This window comes from Spodoptera frugiperda, chromosome 29 (assembly GCF_023101765.2).
Source record: "Spodoptera frugiperda isolate SF20-4 chromosome 29, AGI-APGP_CSIRO_Sfru_2.0, whole genome shotgun sequence".
Classification (NCBI taxonomy): Eukaryota; Metazoa; Arthropoda; class Insecta; order Lepidoptera; family Noctuidae; genus Spodoptera; species Spodoptera frugiperda.
Genome location: NC_064240.1, coordinates 4,217,014 through 4,234,641, shown reverse-complemented (window position 1 = coordinate 4,234,641; position 17,628 = coordinate 4,217,014). Strand labels below are relative to the sequence as shown.

General features: G+C 34.3%; 1 protein-coding gene across 2 annotated transcripts; it reads right to left on the bottom strand.

Annotated features, from left to right (window-relative positions):
- Positions 1 to 6,749: 6,749 nt before the first annotated feature.
- On the bottom strand, positions 6,750 to 12,939 carry LOC118268443 (uncharacterized). 2 transcript variants are annotated; one of them, XM_035582938.2, is made up of 3 exons: positions 12,812 to 12,939; positions 8,049 to 8,223; positions 6,750 to 7,108 (listed from the first exon to the last, which is right to left on the bottom strand). In XM_035582938.2, the coding sequence occupies exons 1-3, from the start codon at positions 12,854 to 12,856 to the stop codon at positions 6,918 to 6,920; spliced, it is 411 nt and encodes a 136-aa protein (XP_035438831.2). In that variant the 5' UTR covers positions 12,857 to 12,939; the 3' UTR covers positions 6,750 to 6,917. The 2 variants fall into 2 exon arrangements, with proteins under 2 accessions (XP_035438831.2, XP_035438832.2); XM_035582939.2 differs by lacking the exon at positions 12,812 to 12,939 and adding an exon at positions 9,511 to 9,601.
- Between the last annotated feature and the right edge of the window lie 4,689 nt (positions 12,940 to 17,628).

Genomic DNA, 17,628 nt, shown 5'->3' with positions numbered 1-17,628 from the left:
TGAATTTTTCTTTTATTTTTATTTCAAATTTCCACGAAAAAGTATCTATATATAAAAGATGGTTATCCGAAAATACGAATGGCTTACAACAAAAAAAAAATCCTTCCAAAAAACATTTTTCAATTTTTATCTGTGCTTCTTCATTGTAACTGGCTGCATAAAAAAAGTTTGCCTATAGCAAACAGGTTGTATACCGACCGACATATTTATTAATATTGATATTTCTCTATTCAAACAATGGCCATTTTTCCGCCGTCCGGAAAATAACAAAAGCTTGTTTTTATACCTATCGTTATTCTCCTGATTTGTATTCCCCTCCCACACAGATTGAAAATTAAAAAACGTAAAATGTACACTAATTTACATCGCCATTGAAACCCTCATTCCATTTTCATTAGGTAAATTTCATTACACATCTTTCATTGTAAATTAAAAATTAAATGTTTGTATTTTTTATAGAAAAACACTCTTTTCAGTCGTTTATTAAGTTTATAGTATAAAATATACAATTATTTATGTGGACTGGTTACGTAACTAGCTTACATCTAAATAAATACATAAGCGTTCAGAATGAAATGACTCCATCTTGCTTTAAGTCTAAAGTTACCACGAGATTTCCGATAACTTTCTTGCGTTAGAAAATTTACAATTTCATTCTGATTTTCTTTGGCTTAAGGTTGATTTTCGTTTAGCAGTAGTTGAGGATGACGTCAGTAGTGCAGGGTTTGAGGCAGCACTCGTCGACCAGTCCATCTCTCTTGTATCGTGACCAGTTGGCACTCAAGGATCCTCGGCGCCCGCTCCACGGCCAATCGATTTCATTCGTTTTTTCGCCAGGCATGAACTCTGGAACTGTGATTAGTTTTCGTTATGTTATACTGTTACTGACAAGTACTTACGGCTCTGAAATAAGTGTTATTTTTAAAAGTAACACAAAACAAAAGTAAACCAATGCAATTATTGCTAATACATATAACGTGGTAATCCGTTTAATTTTATCCATGCTGGTCGGTAATTTATGAAATACCTATTTTTATGGTATTAGCCGGTAAACAAGCAAATGGATCACTTGATGGCAAGCAATCGCGTTAAATACAAGTACGTTACCGACCTTTTGGAAGTTAGGAATTGAAGTTTTGTGTGTTAATGGGGGATTGGTAAAGGAGGTAATTGAAACTCACTTACACAACGCAAGCGTTGTTTGACGTCGGTTTTCTGTGAGGCCGTGGTATCACTCCGGTCGAGCCGACCCATTCCGGCCCCCACACTTAACCTATACTTAGTTTTGGTAGGTATAGATAATATAATAAACTATTTTTATCTACAAGTTTAATTTCTAGATGTCTAGAAGTGTCCTTTTGAACTTCTTTTTGTCATAAGAAGGTCTGTACGATAAATCTAAAAGACTGTCACAAAGGACCGTGACGATGAATATTCTTTCATCGTGATGTCTAGTTGAATAAACATGGCCTGTCCGAAAATTACAAAGTACAATACGGTCAAATAGAAATAGGAGAAGACTTTAATTTATTTAAAGTTAAAATCTTGATACTATACGTAGATAATCAGAATAATCACATATCCCCGACACTGCTTTTGAGAGATTTTTCGTTCAATTTATATTTAGGAGTGATATTCATCTTTGGTTCAGGCCATGGTGCGGAGCGAGGGGGACTGGGATGCCGTCTCCTCCTTCTGCGAAGCAGTTATGCTAGTTAAGGAGGAGGCGGGACGCGTGAGGGAACGAACTTCCTCACGCCCCAGCCGACGCGAAAGACACTCCGGGCGTCGGGGATCGCGTGACGATCTCCGGCCACCGTAAGTGCGGGTCTGCGGACGGCGAGCAAGGGTAGCTCGCCGCCCGACCAGAACCAGACCCGTGCGTGCGGCGCGTTGCGTTCCGCGCGCGCCTCAAAGAGCCATCAGACCACAGAGATAATCCCAGTAGGGCTTGATGACTTACTCCGGAGCTGCGGATAACACTAGCGGGTACTCTAGCGGGCCAGCTCCGGCTTCGACAAGCAGGATAGGAACGGGGTGGTTTTTAGTCAGTAAGAGTCTGACAGCCCTACGACAGGGCCAGGAGACAGGATACCAGGATCAGCTTCATGTTTTACTGGCGTCAGGTATCATCAGTTGAATTATAAGTGACGATTTTACAGGTCCCTAACTAGTAAAATAAGCTTTTGATTAGGTACGATGTTATTGATAGTTTTTATTTAAATGTCATAAAATATGATCGTACGACACAGATTACAGAAATCAATTACTGTTCGTTCAGTGGCGTAAAACTTGTAGAAGCTGCTTTCTGGCCTTAATTTGCATTTAACACGAACATAGGTTTAAAGTTGACTGCCTCTTTGGCCGAGTGATCGCAAGTTTGCGAAGTGCCGGGCAATTCCTGTGCCAGGCAAAGTAATGCTGGCTATTTTTTCGGTTTTCCGAAAAAAAGCTTAGTAACACGAAGTCTGGAATATGTTTACGAGTATATGGCGACTTAGGCTCAGCCCATAAATTGTGAAAAGTCGATGTATTGTACAATAGTTTGTTGCAGTAATATGCACCTCTGCTCTGCTCCCTTGGGGTAAAGAAGGCGTGACGATATTTATTTATTATTATTATTACATAGGCAAGTGATTACTTATCATCAAGTATCTTTGTATAATAACTTAAAGTAAAAGACTTGAAATAGTAGAGCTTTTCTCAGTCATTTACGTGAGTAAAATTATTTCAATTAATTTATTAAATTGTAGGTTCATTTTATACAGACAATCAATAAAGGCTTTGAAACCAGTATTTGGACATTTCAATATTGGTAGTTTAATTTACATTACAATTGATGTCCTATCTACCAACTTAAAATTCAAATTCTTTATTAATTGCTTTCCTTTCTGTCGCACTCAGACAAATTTAGTAATTACTCAAACTATTCCTTAGATTTTGTATCAAAAAGCAATTGCTAAGGACTGGATTAAGTAATCATTAAATGACTCTGAGTATTACGGTTAATGTAATATAATTCTTGCCTAGGTATACAATGTGATAGGGGTGAGACTTCTAACCCGTTAAGGTGAGTACTACATCCTCAATTGAAATATTGAAAAATAGCGATTTTTTCGCTAAAGATAATTCAGAAATGTTTTTTTTTCTCACCAAAATATTATCAAACATATGAAAAGAGTAATGGATTAGTTAGCCAAGGTTATTAGCTACCGTTTGTCGTTTTTTTGTTTCTACGACGCATACAACCTTTGATATCACATAAAGTAAAAAAAATATTAAAATAGCCATAATTTTTAGAGGGAGGGGGTCAGCCCCCATAATCGATAAAATTAGATGTAGTACTCCGCCTTAACGGGTTAGAAGTCTCACCCCTATCACATTGTATATGCTATAATATGTGAGAAACAATTAAGGATCCTGTCGGGCACGCAACTTAAAGGACTAATGGGTTAATGAGTAATGATAAATATTATTGTTAATTAGTTTTTAGTCAATAGAATATTATTTTAATAGATTTAAATATATCCAAGCTTTTAAACACATGTAGGTAATTATTAGATTTAATGTTATTAATGAAATAGGGATCTATTTTGGTCTCTGAAAATTTAATATTAAAACGTAGGTAACAGTATACATGTATTTAATATTTACGACTGAAAATTTACTTACCGTTTCAGCTGTGGTGTGGTTTTAGGGAATGTTTATAGATGTATGTAAATTCCCAGAAAATTCGTCTTATATACTCACTATTGAAAACTTAGGCTATGTTTACATTAAAGGAGAGTGCGATATTTACTTGTAAACTGATTAAAACGGCGCCCTCTATCGCGACTTTGCCTGTGTTGTACATGACTAATAAACTAATATCTTATGAACTTAGTGAGCTGCAGAGAAAATTTTATAAACGCACATTACATTAATTAAAGTACTTGCGTTTTATGTTTTCATCGGCACATAGATGAGAAATTAATTACCAAAATGTCTACCTGCTTGAAAAAAATCCTTTGGCAAAAATTACCACTACCTTTACTATTGTAGATAGTTAATTACCTGTAATATGGAAAACATTAAATATATCCTAGGTAACCTAGGATAACTGTAATTTTTAGCAAGTAACCTCTCGTCTTTAGCTGCATGACAGAATTAAAAACGGTTTTAGTCTTGCGTAGATCTGCACTCCCACATAACACTTGTTAATCGACAATAAATTAAAATTAAAGTCATGGAACGATTAATCGAATACTTACTCTAACAATAATGAATAGTGCTATCTCGCTATTCTCACCAATGTGTCCTCACCTTTACACTCATCTAAATGCTTACCCACCGTTGAATTTGAAAGCTTTTTACCTGAATGACTTTTGATCTTAATTTAATATGTCATTAATGAATTTCATTACTCATGGATTTGATAAATATAAAGCGTGTGACGTCACTCGTGATACGTGTTATGTCCTATTTGGCAGATATTCGGAGATTATAATAATATTATCTCAATATAACTTAGCTTATTTGTTCCTTGTTAGAGGTTTATAGCTTTAAAAACCATACCTTTAATATGGTGTTTGTGTTTTAAACGTACTAAGACTTTTAAGGTTATTGTCGTTTTTAATTAAAATTGTGAAGAGAACTGTGACCAGTATTCCTATTGAAATATCAGCAATATTGAGATCAAAGTGAGGATAGATGTGAATATCGTTCATTTGTGATGTCACTAAACTATCGTCAGTAATTTTGACTATACTGACACCTGACGTACGAGAAGACTAAAAGTAGGTAAGTAATTTTTATAACAATTATACTACGTATCTTATAATACTTTGGGATGACTCTATCAAGGATTATGTATTGAGTCAACAAAATCGACGATCCTCCGTACAATAGTATATTAATTTAATCACGGTAAATTGAACCTAAATACATTTATTATTAGTAATCTATTATATAAAAATAAGTTGACTTTTCCTTCCTGACGCTATAACTCCAGAACGCACGAACCTATTTCCACGGTTTTGCATTCGTTGGAAAGGTCTCGGGCTCCGTGAGGTTTATAGCAAAGAAAATTCCAGGAAAACAGGAAAAACATTGGTGGCGAAACAGGGTTCGCCGGGTTTGCTAGTAGTTCATAATTATCTCAATCGTACCTACAAGTTTAGTAAAGCTACTCAGTATAAAATCTGTACCTACAATCTTCAAAGAAGTAAACATTCCTAGATGAAACATAACCTATCATACTACTTATTGCTAACGAGATGTTTGAAAGAAACGGATACTTTGGCGTCAGCAAAAAAGCAACCAGGAAACCGCTCACTTTGTATTCTGGAGTGGTTCGACATAAATAACGGGTAAATTAATTTCGGCTTCGGACTCCTACACGAAATTGCTGACCACTGCAAGAGAAAATGTTATTTTTTTACGTACAGAAAGTAAAATATCATATAAAGTACGTAGATAGTAGATTAATTCTTTTAGATACCTAATCTTAGGAAAGCTTAATCCCTGAAGGGGTAGGTAGAGGTGCACAGTATTAATTTTGTATAGGTAACACTTTTTTGTTCAACCATAATAAAGGCAAGCTTAATGCCGAGTGGAATTTTCTACCAGCTAACCACAGGGTGATGCAGGGAAGTGTTACAGCAGATTTTAAAATAAGTAGGTAATGAAAAGCAATAACCTACAACATCACACCAATAATGTTATAAGCCCTATGTAGTAAATAAGGAGTGTATCAGAAAATTAGGTACTTCGATTTCCTACATGGGAATAGATAGCAAGTTCCCTTAGGTTGTGGTTAAAGGCAGAGAGGTAGCACGTACAGAGGTGTAACGTCCTAATACTATTTTGCTACAAGTCTGGCACTGTTCCTAACTAGTTTAGTATCAGCTTTCAGCCCATATGCAAGGAAATTCCATACGAAATTGAACTCGACTAATCCAGATGCTCCAAGTCTAAGATTAGTCAATAGATTTTGGCAAGATTTATACGTATACTGAATTGTGTAGTGTCGAAGGATAACCAGAATTGAGAATTTCTGTTAAGCTAGGTACAGAGAGCGTTTTAAAGTAATACTACTGTTTTTGGTTTTTGAAAATATTTTTATAACAACTATCGTGAAACGCTTGTCATGATGAAGAGTACCTCTGTGACTCGAAACTAATAGAGCTTTTCTCCATTAATTTAAGTAAACTGTGAAAATGTTCAGTTTTATTTGTACAAAGTTCGGGAATGCACTCGATATATGACAATAAAGTCACTCTCTTTTGTAATTATGGGTCACATAACATACCTAACTGGTAAAACTAATAAGACTAGTAACAGAAAGTTCGGTATTCACCCCATTGGCTCGGAAAACACGTAAAGCCATTGGTCCTGCGTCTCACCTCTCTCACGTCGTGTCGGTCAGCCATCCAGAGAGTGAGAAAACAGAGAGAACACTGCTGTGCACTCTGTTCTCTGCACAAACACAGTTGTGTGAGCACACACTAGTGCACTATAATATCTCCTGCATAGTAGGGTAGTTTAGTTAGACAGACTAGCCACCATGATCGAAATCGAGGCCTATAACTGGTGAACAGCGGTCGTTGCATTGTATATTTTGTAAACTGCTGCCCACTCCGTCAGTGACCAAAATGTGTGACGTAATGTGTAGTACATTCTATGGTTACTTCATTTGATACCATGGTTCTTAAAAAGGTTTTTCGGAACCATGATTGTTTAGGTTCAAGGAGTTAAATGAAAAATCATACTTAATATACTATTCTTTATTGGATTCCTTTATCAATGGCATCTCATTAAACACAAACAGTCTTTGAACCAATTACACTATGATTTGACTTTGTACTTAGGTAAAAATACATTATATAAATAATAATACTCTGCTATGAAAAATTTACTAGATTTTTTTATGCTTTTTTTCATTCAAATATTTCAGGATTTTCTTGTACGAGTTTGGCATCGTTTGGGCAGTAAGTGATGATGTCTGCCACGGTACATGCTCTGTCACAGCACTGTGTTGCCACCTGCCTGCGCACGCGCCGCCATTGGCCCTCGTCAACTAATTGCAGTCTTGCTGTCTCTTTCTGTAAGGCTTTTGGTGCCATTTTTTCTGTAACAATTGAAAATTTTATAAATGTGCTACATATTTCTAATCTATGGTTAAGCATTAATAAGCAAAAATCTTAATAATATAGATTATAAAACTAATTCATCTAAGCTTTGACATCGTTATCATGTTCATGGCAATATCATTTAAAGACTACACAATGAATGAAATTCAGATTATGCAGGTATTTGTATAATCTGTAACCTTAATTTTGTTATTTTATAAGAAAATCTCAAGCACTTCTTATTCGATTTGAGATCAAACAATTTAAATATTACCAAAAGATGATATTGAAAACTCCGGAGTGCCTACAATGAATATTAAAACAATATCTTTACATAATTTTATAATAAGTTTCGCGTAAACTTGGAAAATAAAAACCGTTTTAATTTTAAAACAAAATACAAAAGTAGATTTTAATATATGAAAAGAAAGTCGTGTTAGTAACATTATTTGTAATTCAAGAATGGCTAAATCGATTTGACGGAAAATGAATAACAAGGTAGCTTAGAGCCAAGAGGACATATGATACTTCCATTCCATTCGATCCAATGATTTCTCGAAAATCCTACGGGAATGGCAAAAACTAGATTGCACGTACGAAGACGCGGGCCGAAGCTAGTAGTAAATTTTTCGTGGAAAATCATAATTATTGGAATATGAAGGCGCTTAATTAACCTGATACTCAAAATTCTATCTTGTAGCCATTTTAATAAATAAAATTACATGTATTTTCACAATTTTATACATGAAAGGTTTAAAATTAAACTAATTAAAGCAGTTCTTTGTTATAAGTCATATTTTGTAAAGTATAACAATACTATTACAGCCCATTTTAATTAAAAAATACAATAAGTAGCTCGATAATCAAAACAAAATTACATCCAATCATAATAAAACCTAACTGTATATATGATTATTATCAATTCAGTAAAATTCTTACCTATCATAAGAGAAGTATCCCTCTTCACTATTTTATAAGTGTTATTGCAAATATTAAATATTATGTTAGATAGCCACCCGCTACAGCTTAATACTGGGTCATTTAAGTTATATATCCTAACTTGATCAGCATATACTGAATTTTCATTGCTAAATAGAAGCAACACGATGTATACCTGCAACAAAGAAAAGATTCATTATTTATCTTCAAGATTTGAAAGGTTTCTTTTATAGTTATGGAACTTTGCTAAAGCCTTTGATAATGTAAACATTTTCTAAATGTCATTAACAAAGACTGTATCAATCTAAACTATTATAGAAACTATTTTTCCATAATAAATCAAAATAATGTAGTCGCCCACATAAATAAATCTATTAATCATTTTAAAAGCATCAATTATTTGAATCACCTACTAAAGGTGTACCTCAAGGTAGCATTTTCGGTCCCTTACGAAATAACTTAATGCCTGTACCGAGACAATGCTTACTTAATAGCAATACCAATATTTACGACTCAAATAAACAATAACAGGATTACAATTATTGTCAATATGAAATTGATAATTATGAGAGACAGTGTAATTAATAATGACAATAACAATTTGCAGATAAGTTTAAAAATAAACAAATACTTTAATTCAATTATTTGTTGTGAGAAAGCAGTGGAAATACACGGATCTTTGATTAATGGTGTAAAAACATATTTTTTTAATGAAGAGTCAATGTCTTCTGTAGTTAAGACGGAAGTTATTGATGCAAGTCTTTATACATTGTATTACAATTGTGTATATCAGAAAGTGTTGTCTCGATTTGGAATTTGATTTGTAGGTCAGCTTTCTCACTTTCAATATTTACATGTATATGAATGAAATGGACATAATATGATTTAGAAACTAGAAGATAAAGAAAAATAAACTGTGACTAGGAAAATCACGACTTTTAAACATAATTGAAAAATTTCTACTTATTTATAAATGTTTTACAACTATGTAATCTGTACTAAAATAAATATACTACGAAATAAATTAGTTTCAGTCGACTATCAAAATGTATGGTACACCTGGAATGTTCCTAATTACAAATTAATTTCGTAATATTCTATTATTTACAAACCGTGAATGAGTAACGTTCAGTAGTTAATTAATAAATCTGTATTTGCCAAACTTAGGTTCTATAAATAGTTAATTTATCTACGATTGAAATAACTATGTTTATTAATTTATTTTTGGAAATTAATGAAATATATCAGAAACATATGTTTAAAATGCCAAACATTTCACTACATTAAAAAAATGCCAAACTTTAACGAAAAAATAAAATAAAACTGAAATGTAAAGTAACATTTTAGTAATTAAAAAATCAATTGATAACAATAACGGCACACAAAAATGAACGAATAAAAACCATATTACAAATGACAAACAATATTAACAAAAACAAAATTAAAAAAAAATACTACATACAGAATATTTCAAGTTCATCCTTGGTTCGAAATTTAAACACAGGCACTGCACTATAATATAATTGTTTGCTCGCTCACTGTAACCTGTTGAATGGGACCGTCACAACATTGCAGCTCTAAAAATAGCCCTCTCTGGTCCATAGTACGGAATTACTTAAAACTTATTTACTGAGATAAAAGCGTTTACAAAACATTGTCATGGCAATAAGATAAGATACTCCTCTAAACAACACGTGATTACGAGAGTTACATAGTGATTAGGGGTGGTAGGGCATCGAAAGTTTTATTGATTTATTTTATATGAGTAGCTATCTTTTTAAAATTTGTTTTTATAGGATAGGGCGGGAAATGAACAGATGAATCATCTGACGATAAGTGATCGCCAATGGATACCGAGGTGATCCTCAGGTGCTGCAGGTAGGCAGTGCACTTGTAATTTGTTAAATAAAAGATTTGAGAGTTGGGGATTTGAGAAAAAATATTTACATTATGATTAGACTTTTGATTTATTGGCTTAGCAACTGGAATGCTTCGCAACGTAACTATGTTTTTATACGAAACAACTACACATCAACAGCCTATAATTTGGCCACTGATGATTAAAGGTATCTTCTCACACAGAGAAGGTTTGCAATAATAACCACGCTTGCACAATGCGGGTTGGTAATTTTAGACTTAAAAATTATAAACCCAGATTTTCTAGCGAGGTTTTCTTTCACCGTTTCTCAGTGGTTTCTAAGTAATTTTAGACAATGTGTATGTAGCTTGGATAAAGTCACATTGGTATTTGCCGTTGGTAGGTTCCGAAGCCGCGCGCTATATGAGAAGCGGGCGTTTTAAACTCCGGGCCACCGTGAATAGTACTATAAACAAGTACGTATATATTTATTTTGTGTAATTCACAAACTGCATTTTTTCTTCTTCCAGTTAATAAAAGACCCATGACACAAGTGAAACTCCTGTATGAGTGTACGAGTAGGCTTATGCTATTTTTAAATAGCTATCAAAAGGTCCGCCCACAGTAACCGACCAAAACTTCACAGAATTTTATCAATCTCTGTAACGTTTGGTAACATTATATGCGTAACAATCAACAAAAAGTGAAAACAAATGTTCTATTTATAACATTGCTGTTTCTCCACGAAAAAACCCGGATCAAACAAACAATGATTCATGTCAATGGTATTTTATTATGTTCATATTTAATACATCTATCTATATAAATAAAATCAATTGCTGTTCGTTAGTCTCGCTTTTAACTCGAGAACGGCTGGACCGATTCAGCAAATTTTTGTCTTGAATTATTTGTGGACGTCCAGGGAAGGTTTAAAAGATGACAAAAATAATGTTTTAGGCCATACAAAGTTTGTCAGATTAGCATGGGGGTGCTTTTCCACCAGATATGTGCTATGCTACTCGCCCGTTGTTGTGGATGCGTTTGGCTTGCACCAATCAAATTAGCATTGGTGGAAGCGGACTTAGCTATACTTTGTTTTTATAAGGAAAGACGCGTGCTATGGATTGCTTCCCTACTATCGATACATCTTATACTTGAGCTGCGCATCTTTCTCGCACAGCTACATAGCTTAGTATTAGTGAAAATGATCACCTAGTTCCACATTATTATAACTTTGTAGTACAGCTACATAGCACTTCTCTGGTGTAGAAGCACCTTAAATGTCGTTTACAAAAAGCTCACTGGCGGTTTCAAACTTACTTAAAAATACAAGTCCAATTTTTTGTCACAATATTTTCTATCTAAACAAAACGCATTAATTAAGATTTTTTACTGATTGTACTTAATCCGATAATCGTTAGATTGACAACCATAATTACTCATTTTTCTTGCCTCTAATTTGAATACTTTTTATCAAGCATTAATATCTTTTTTTTGTTTTACCTAGAAATACTTTATTTTACCTAGAGGTCACCTGGTGGGCGTTTGACCGCACGGTGACCGCAAAAAAGAAAATATTTGACAAACAACTGAGAAAATGTTACAAGAAAGTTTTACCAATTTATCTAGAGATGGAATCGGTATTTGTAAATACTAACAGATGTCTGAGTACCTACAGATGTAATAGGTAATTTAATAATAAATGCTTATTACGGGACAGGCTTCGTACTTGAATTGATCCTCCTCTCTAATTAATATCCAAATATATAATATCTTTGATGGAAATGTCGTGGTGGCCCGGAGGTTTTAGACGCCCGCTTTTCATGCGTGAGGGTACGGGTTTGATACCTACCAACGGCAAGTACCAATGTGACTTTTTCCGAGTTATATGTTCCATACATTCCATACTTTCTAAGATCATTTAGAACCACTGACGGTGAAGGAAAACATCGTGAGGAAACATGGTCTTATTATTTCTAATTATAAGTTTGTTGTCAACCCGCATTCAGCAAGCGTGGTGATTAATACTCAAACTTTCTCCACGCGAGAAGAGTGTCCACAAGCAGTGGCCACTTATAAGCTGTTGATGATGATGATTCTTCAATGGAATCCGTCTCTACAAATCCACTAACCACACATTTAACCACCAAACCAGCTTTTATCACTCACCAATATTTGTAGATAGTAACCGAAATGATGTTATTTTCGTCTGTAAACTCTCCAGACCTTATCTAAGTACATTCGTCGTGCACATAGCAACAAGCTCCGTATAGATACGGGCAGGAAGTAAGCGGTACACATATTAACTAAAAATAACGAACCCGGGTCACAGATCACTATTTACTCACAACTCTGGCCATATCTACCTATCTATTATGTTTATATTGTTTGTATATGTCCCACATACACAAGGATACTGTTCCACTCGCTTGCTAGTGTATTTCGTTTTGTTTATTTATTTTAGGTATTTATTTTGGGGGTGAATTTTGTACGTATGTATAGCCATCAGATAAAACGTTAGACACTTGACAACTAGGCTCTTTAGTTCAAAACTTTAGTCAAGTTTTAGTTTTGTAAGCAGTACCTTCGATCGAATTTACATGCTACTTATTACTAAGCATAGCTTTTAATCTCTGCAGAAGATAATATGGCTGTGTGATCATGACATTACCACCTACTTACAGCGTTATATTTAATAAAGCACAAAATATTATCTAGACTTTCATATCAAACTAGCCTTTAACATGACGACGTATCTATTATTTACTAAAACGGTAGAGAGGAGCACACATTAAAACGATCACTTTTCGCCAATTAACAACACCTAATTACAAGATGTGTACAAACAATCCCAGTGCAACAAACACACAATATTTATTTATGAATAATAAGTAAATTGACTAACCTTAATTTGTTGTTGTTGTTGCTTTGGTGATAACGAGTGAGACATCCCCAGCAAACGACGCCTGATAACGCGACATAAACAAGTTACAATCGGTACGCCGGCAGCGCGCGCGCCGACTTGATATACGAATAAATTAAGGATCGATTGACATACTTCTCTTAACAAATTATTATTCTCAGCGCCACCCGATCTGCCGTGACCCTAATGATAAAGCTGATATTGACTCATTTGCGAAACATCCTTGTTGTTTTTTTTTTTATTATCACTTGTATAATTATGTCATGATTGCATGAAGTGTTTGTGTTAGTGATTTTGAACTTAGTGCTTGGCTACTGGGCTGTCATTCTAGACTAGCCACCTGTACAGGGAATGTTAGTACACAGCTTCAGGTGTATCTTGTATTCACACTCTTATAATTCCAAAGAACTCAGCATTTTTTAATCAACCCAAGTAATTTTTAAATATAGCTACAGAATCATATTAGGCTAGCTCATACCTAGCTTTTTTTTGAGGAAGGAAAATCATCAAATGTCTTCTCCCCCGCGGCGAAAGGTAGTTACAGACTTATGGACTAAAAACCACACCGTTCCTATTTCAGCTTTTCGAGCCGGAGCCCCGGTAAACCCGCTAGGTAGTCCGCAGCTCCGGATCAGGCATCAGCCCTACTGGGCCCCATCTGTGGTGGTCTGATAGCTCTTTGAGCAGCATTTAAAAGTTGTATAGTGTATAGACCGGAAAAAATATAACCGCTTTACAAAAAAGAAACCATTTTATGAAAAAGTGTTCTTGTTCATGCCATATAATTTGTCCGATATTTTTCTATTTCCAAGTATTTCCAATATCAGCTTGTAAAGTGTCCCCCTGCTTGGCTAAAGCCCTACATAAATAGACTTCCGAGAACTAAAACGAGACCAAATACTGAGCTTTCAATTAAAAATTTGCTCTCATACATACATAGGTATTTTCGCTTTGTACTTTTCTTTATTTAGAACTTCTTTCATAATAGGTATTATGTTTGTTTTTCTTTGAAAGAGATTTTCTACTTCAATTTCGATGCACGACACAAATCTAATTAAATGTTTGGGAGATTTTGTCTGAACAATACAATTTATTGATCGATTCGTCATGATAATAGTGGAACACATTCATGAAACTTATTATTAGAAATTATAAACCCAGGTTTTCCTTTACCGTTTGTCAGAACTGGCTAACAATAATCTTGGAAAGTACAAATACATACATACATACATATCGTCATGCCTTTAATCCCCGAAGGGGTAGGCAGAGGTGAACACCCACTTTTCACAATTTGTGTTATAAGTCCCATGTTATAGGTGGTGAGCCTATTGCCATATACCGGGCACATTTCCAGACTCCGTGCTACAAAGTATAAATAACTTTAAAAAAGTCATATTGGTACTTTCCCTTGATAGGTTTTAAACCCGCACTCTCATGCATCTGAAATTATGATGAAAAATGTTTAATATCCTTTATTTTTTTATTTGTTTGGCCAAATAATCCTGCAATTATAAAAGTAAAGTGATAGGCAAATCTCATCTCTGTTCACACTTCGCTGCCATCCTTATTTCGGTTACAAAGCCGTAAAAGTTATATGCAATAAATGTTCATATTGCAAGTTTTGTGAACAAAAACTATAAGAACGAAAGAATACCAGCTACTTCTCGATTGTAGACAATATTGTTTTTATATCTTTTCTGTTTCTACACGAAGGAGTTTTAATTTATTCTGCTTGTGTCCGTTGGTTTATTTCTCTTATTTTCTTACTATTTACCGATAGCAATGGTAGATTTGAAAAGTTTATCTGATTATATTGCATTGCTTGCTAGTCAGATGGAGTTAATTAAGTTAAGAAGTGTAAAATAATATGATTTCTATCAATGACCTCGTTTATCAAGTTCCATTACCTGATAGGGCAAAAATCTCTGTACGAGTAATATAGCACGGAACTAACTATGACATACACATTTTCGCGGCTATAGAGATGACAACCCATTTTTGGGACTGAGCATTACTAGAGAAAAGTGGATTGATGAAATGTGGAAACTACCACTTTCCAACCTGATACCTAATCTATACATATCTATACATATAATAAAATTATAACAACTCCATGTCTGTACATTACAGATATTTAAGAAAAAATAAGATGGGGGATCTTTATTCAACCAATAGAAGCGAAAAACATGATTTAAAAAATTTTTGTCTGTCTGTCTGTCTGTCTGTCTGTTTGTTGTTCGCTTTTCACGCAAAAACTACTGGACGGATTTTGATGAAACTTTTTTTGTTATATAGCTATTAGTCCTCGCTAACATATAGGCTATCCTTTGTTTGGAAATTCGCCCTTTAAGGGGGTAAAAAGGGGAGGAGTAAGTTTGTATGAAACTCCGTCAGTTTTGAAGCTAATTCGATTAAAATTAATATTCGGCTATTTGGTTACAAATTAAGAATGATGCAATGAGGATTTTTGGAAAATATGCCTAATAGGGGCTGAAAAAGGGGGGGTAAGTTTCCATGAAACTCCGTTAATTTTGAAGCTAAATCGATGAAAATTAACGCTTTTTACGTGAATTGCCCTTCGTTTTGTGACATTTACCTGTTTAAAGAATCATATCATAAAAATAAAAATAAAAAAAATAGCAGGGGTTATTGTTATGTCGATGTCGAACCCAAAAATGTAATTAACTTTTTTTTGTCTGTTTATCTGTTTGTCTGTGTGTCTATGCGCGCTAATCTCAGAAACGGCTGATCCGAGTTGGATGCGGTTTTCACGAATATATTGTGGTATGCTTCAATTTACATTTAGTGTTTGTTTCATGTCAATCGGTTCATAAATAAAAAAGTTATGTCAAATTAAAAAATCACGTCGAACACTATTCTATGCTTATACCATTAATCTCCGCCACTATTTGACGGATTTGGTTGAAATTTGGTACAGATATAGTTTAGAACCTTAGAAAGGACATAGGATAGTTTTATTTCAAAAACCAAAAAATAGAAATAGAAATAGATCGCGCTATGGTTTCGTTACATTCATTTGGTTGGGTATCGGCCGAGCGCTTCGGTACTATTGTAGAAAAAGTGTATTATCAGTCGTATGATTATTTGTCTGTAGTGGTCCTGCTGTTTATTCTAAATAAATTGGTTTCGTTGTATTTGTCAATTAATAAGTTAATTGGTTGGGTTTTTCTGGTTTTCTGGTTAAATTATTTAACGTAGGTTTAGTTTGATATCGATTATTAGCCGATTAGTAGTTACTGTAGTTAGTTTTTTAATAAAATTGTAAGTCTAATTTATTAATTAATTAGATAGATTAGATTTAAGTAGTTTCTTTTAAATTATTTAGTTTGAGCTTGGTTATTATAGAGGATAGGTTGTAATATAATTTCTTTTTTAAATGTTATAAATTCGTAATTCGTAGCTTTCTTTAGTTTTAAGTTAGTTTTCATCTTAAGTTAGGAAAGATTATAATATTTCTTTAGTTTAAGTTCGTTTTTAAACTATTTTTTCAATGCCCTAGGTGAGTATACATCTATTAACTTCAAACGCAGAGCTCATTATGTTGATTTTTGAAGAGTTCCCTGGAATATCTTCTACGTCTCATTTTTGAAGAGATTCCGCGAGATTGGGAACTATGTGGTTAAAACCAAAAATTTGCCGGAAGTCACTATTCCACGCGAACGAAGTCGCGGGCAAAAGCTAGTGCTTGATGTAACATTATTTTATGCATATTTTACACAAGGTTTATTCATTTGGACTGAACTCACATTCAATTTTGGTAAACTGAAATCTGGTACTATGCTTTGATTGTGTTTAGATCACAAACATATGGTAATTAAAAGTGACCTATTTCCTATATATACGCTATAATATCTCTAGAACAGTCTAGAACAATTGGTTGCTCTAAATAACTGATACTTACTCATGATAACATCGATCAAGAACACATTATTTGTCTTCATTTCTTTTACTTTCCATCAATAAATCCTACGATTTAATCAAAGAACTTATCCGCCATTAATATTTAGGCCGATACACGTGGAAGATCGCTACTTGCCTACTTCGCTAGTGATCGAGTATTTTCGTCACTAGTCCGACTTGCAAGTTCCCAGTGATTAATGTGAAATGTCACGATGTACTCTCGTACCGTCTCGGACGATTAACTTAAGCTACGAGTATCCACGCCTGAAAGTGATGTCACCATCTCTTGGTTAATCGTATTCTGTAGTTTTTGGCACGTTCGGAACAAGTTTATGTTAAAATTGGCCCTGTTTCTTTTTACTTGTCGGTATAAAGTTTAAGTTGGGAGGTACTTGGGACAGATAGGACAAGGGACCTGTTGGAGATACACAATTGCCTATACAACATAACATACAGTTTTCACCGATCATGTTATGAATAACATGTAATAGGAAGCGAGCCTATTGAGGCTAGCAGTATACAAAATAATTTCAGGCTCGGTGTTAAGGCCCCGGTCCCACTTGTCGGTTGCGCTGCGTTGCGTCGCGACAAAGCAACGGGCAAATGGAGCAAGTCATAAAACATATTATATGGAAATCAACGCTGCGACAACGCAACGTCGATTGACGACGTGGTAAGTCTAATGGCTCCCATACATAAACGTGCATCGAATGCGAATCTAATGATTATTTGACTACGTCACATGAACCAATACCATTATGGCAATCGTTTTACGACTTTTCCTAAAAAAAGGAAACCAACGGTGTAGTGGTGATTTAATATTATGTTGAAGTTGATTGAATATCTGTTAATTTGAGGTGAAGTGACGTCGTATCATG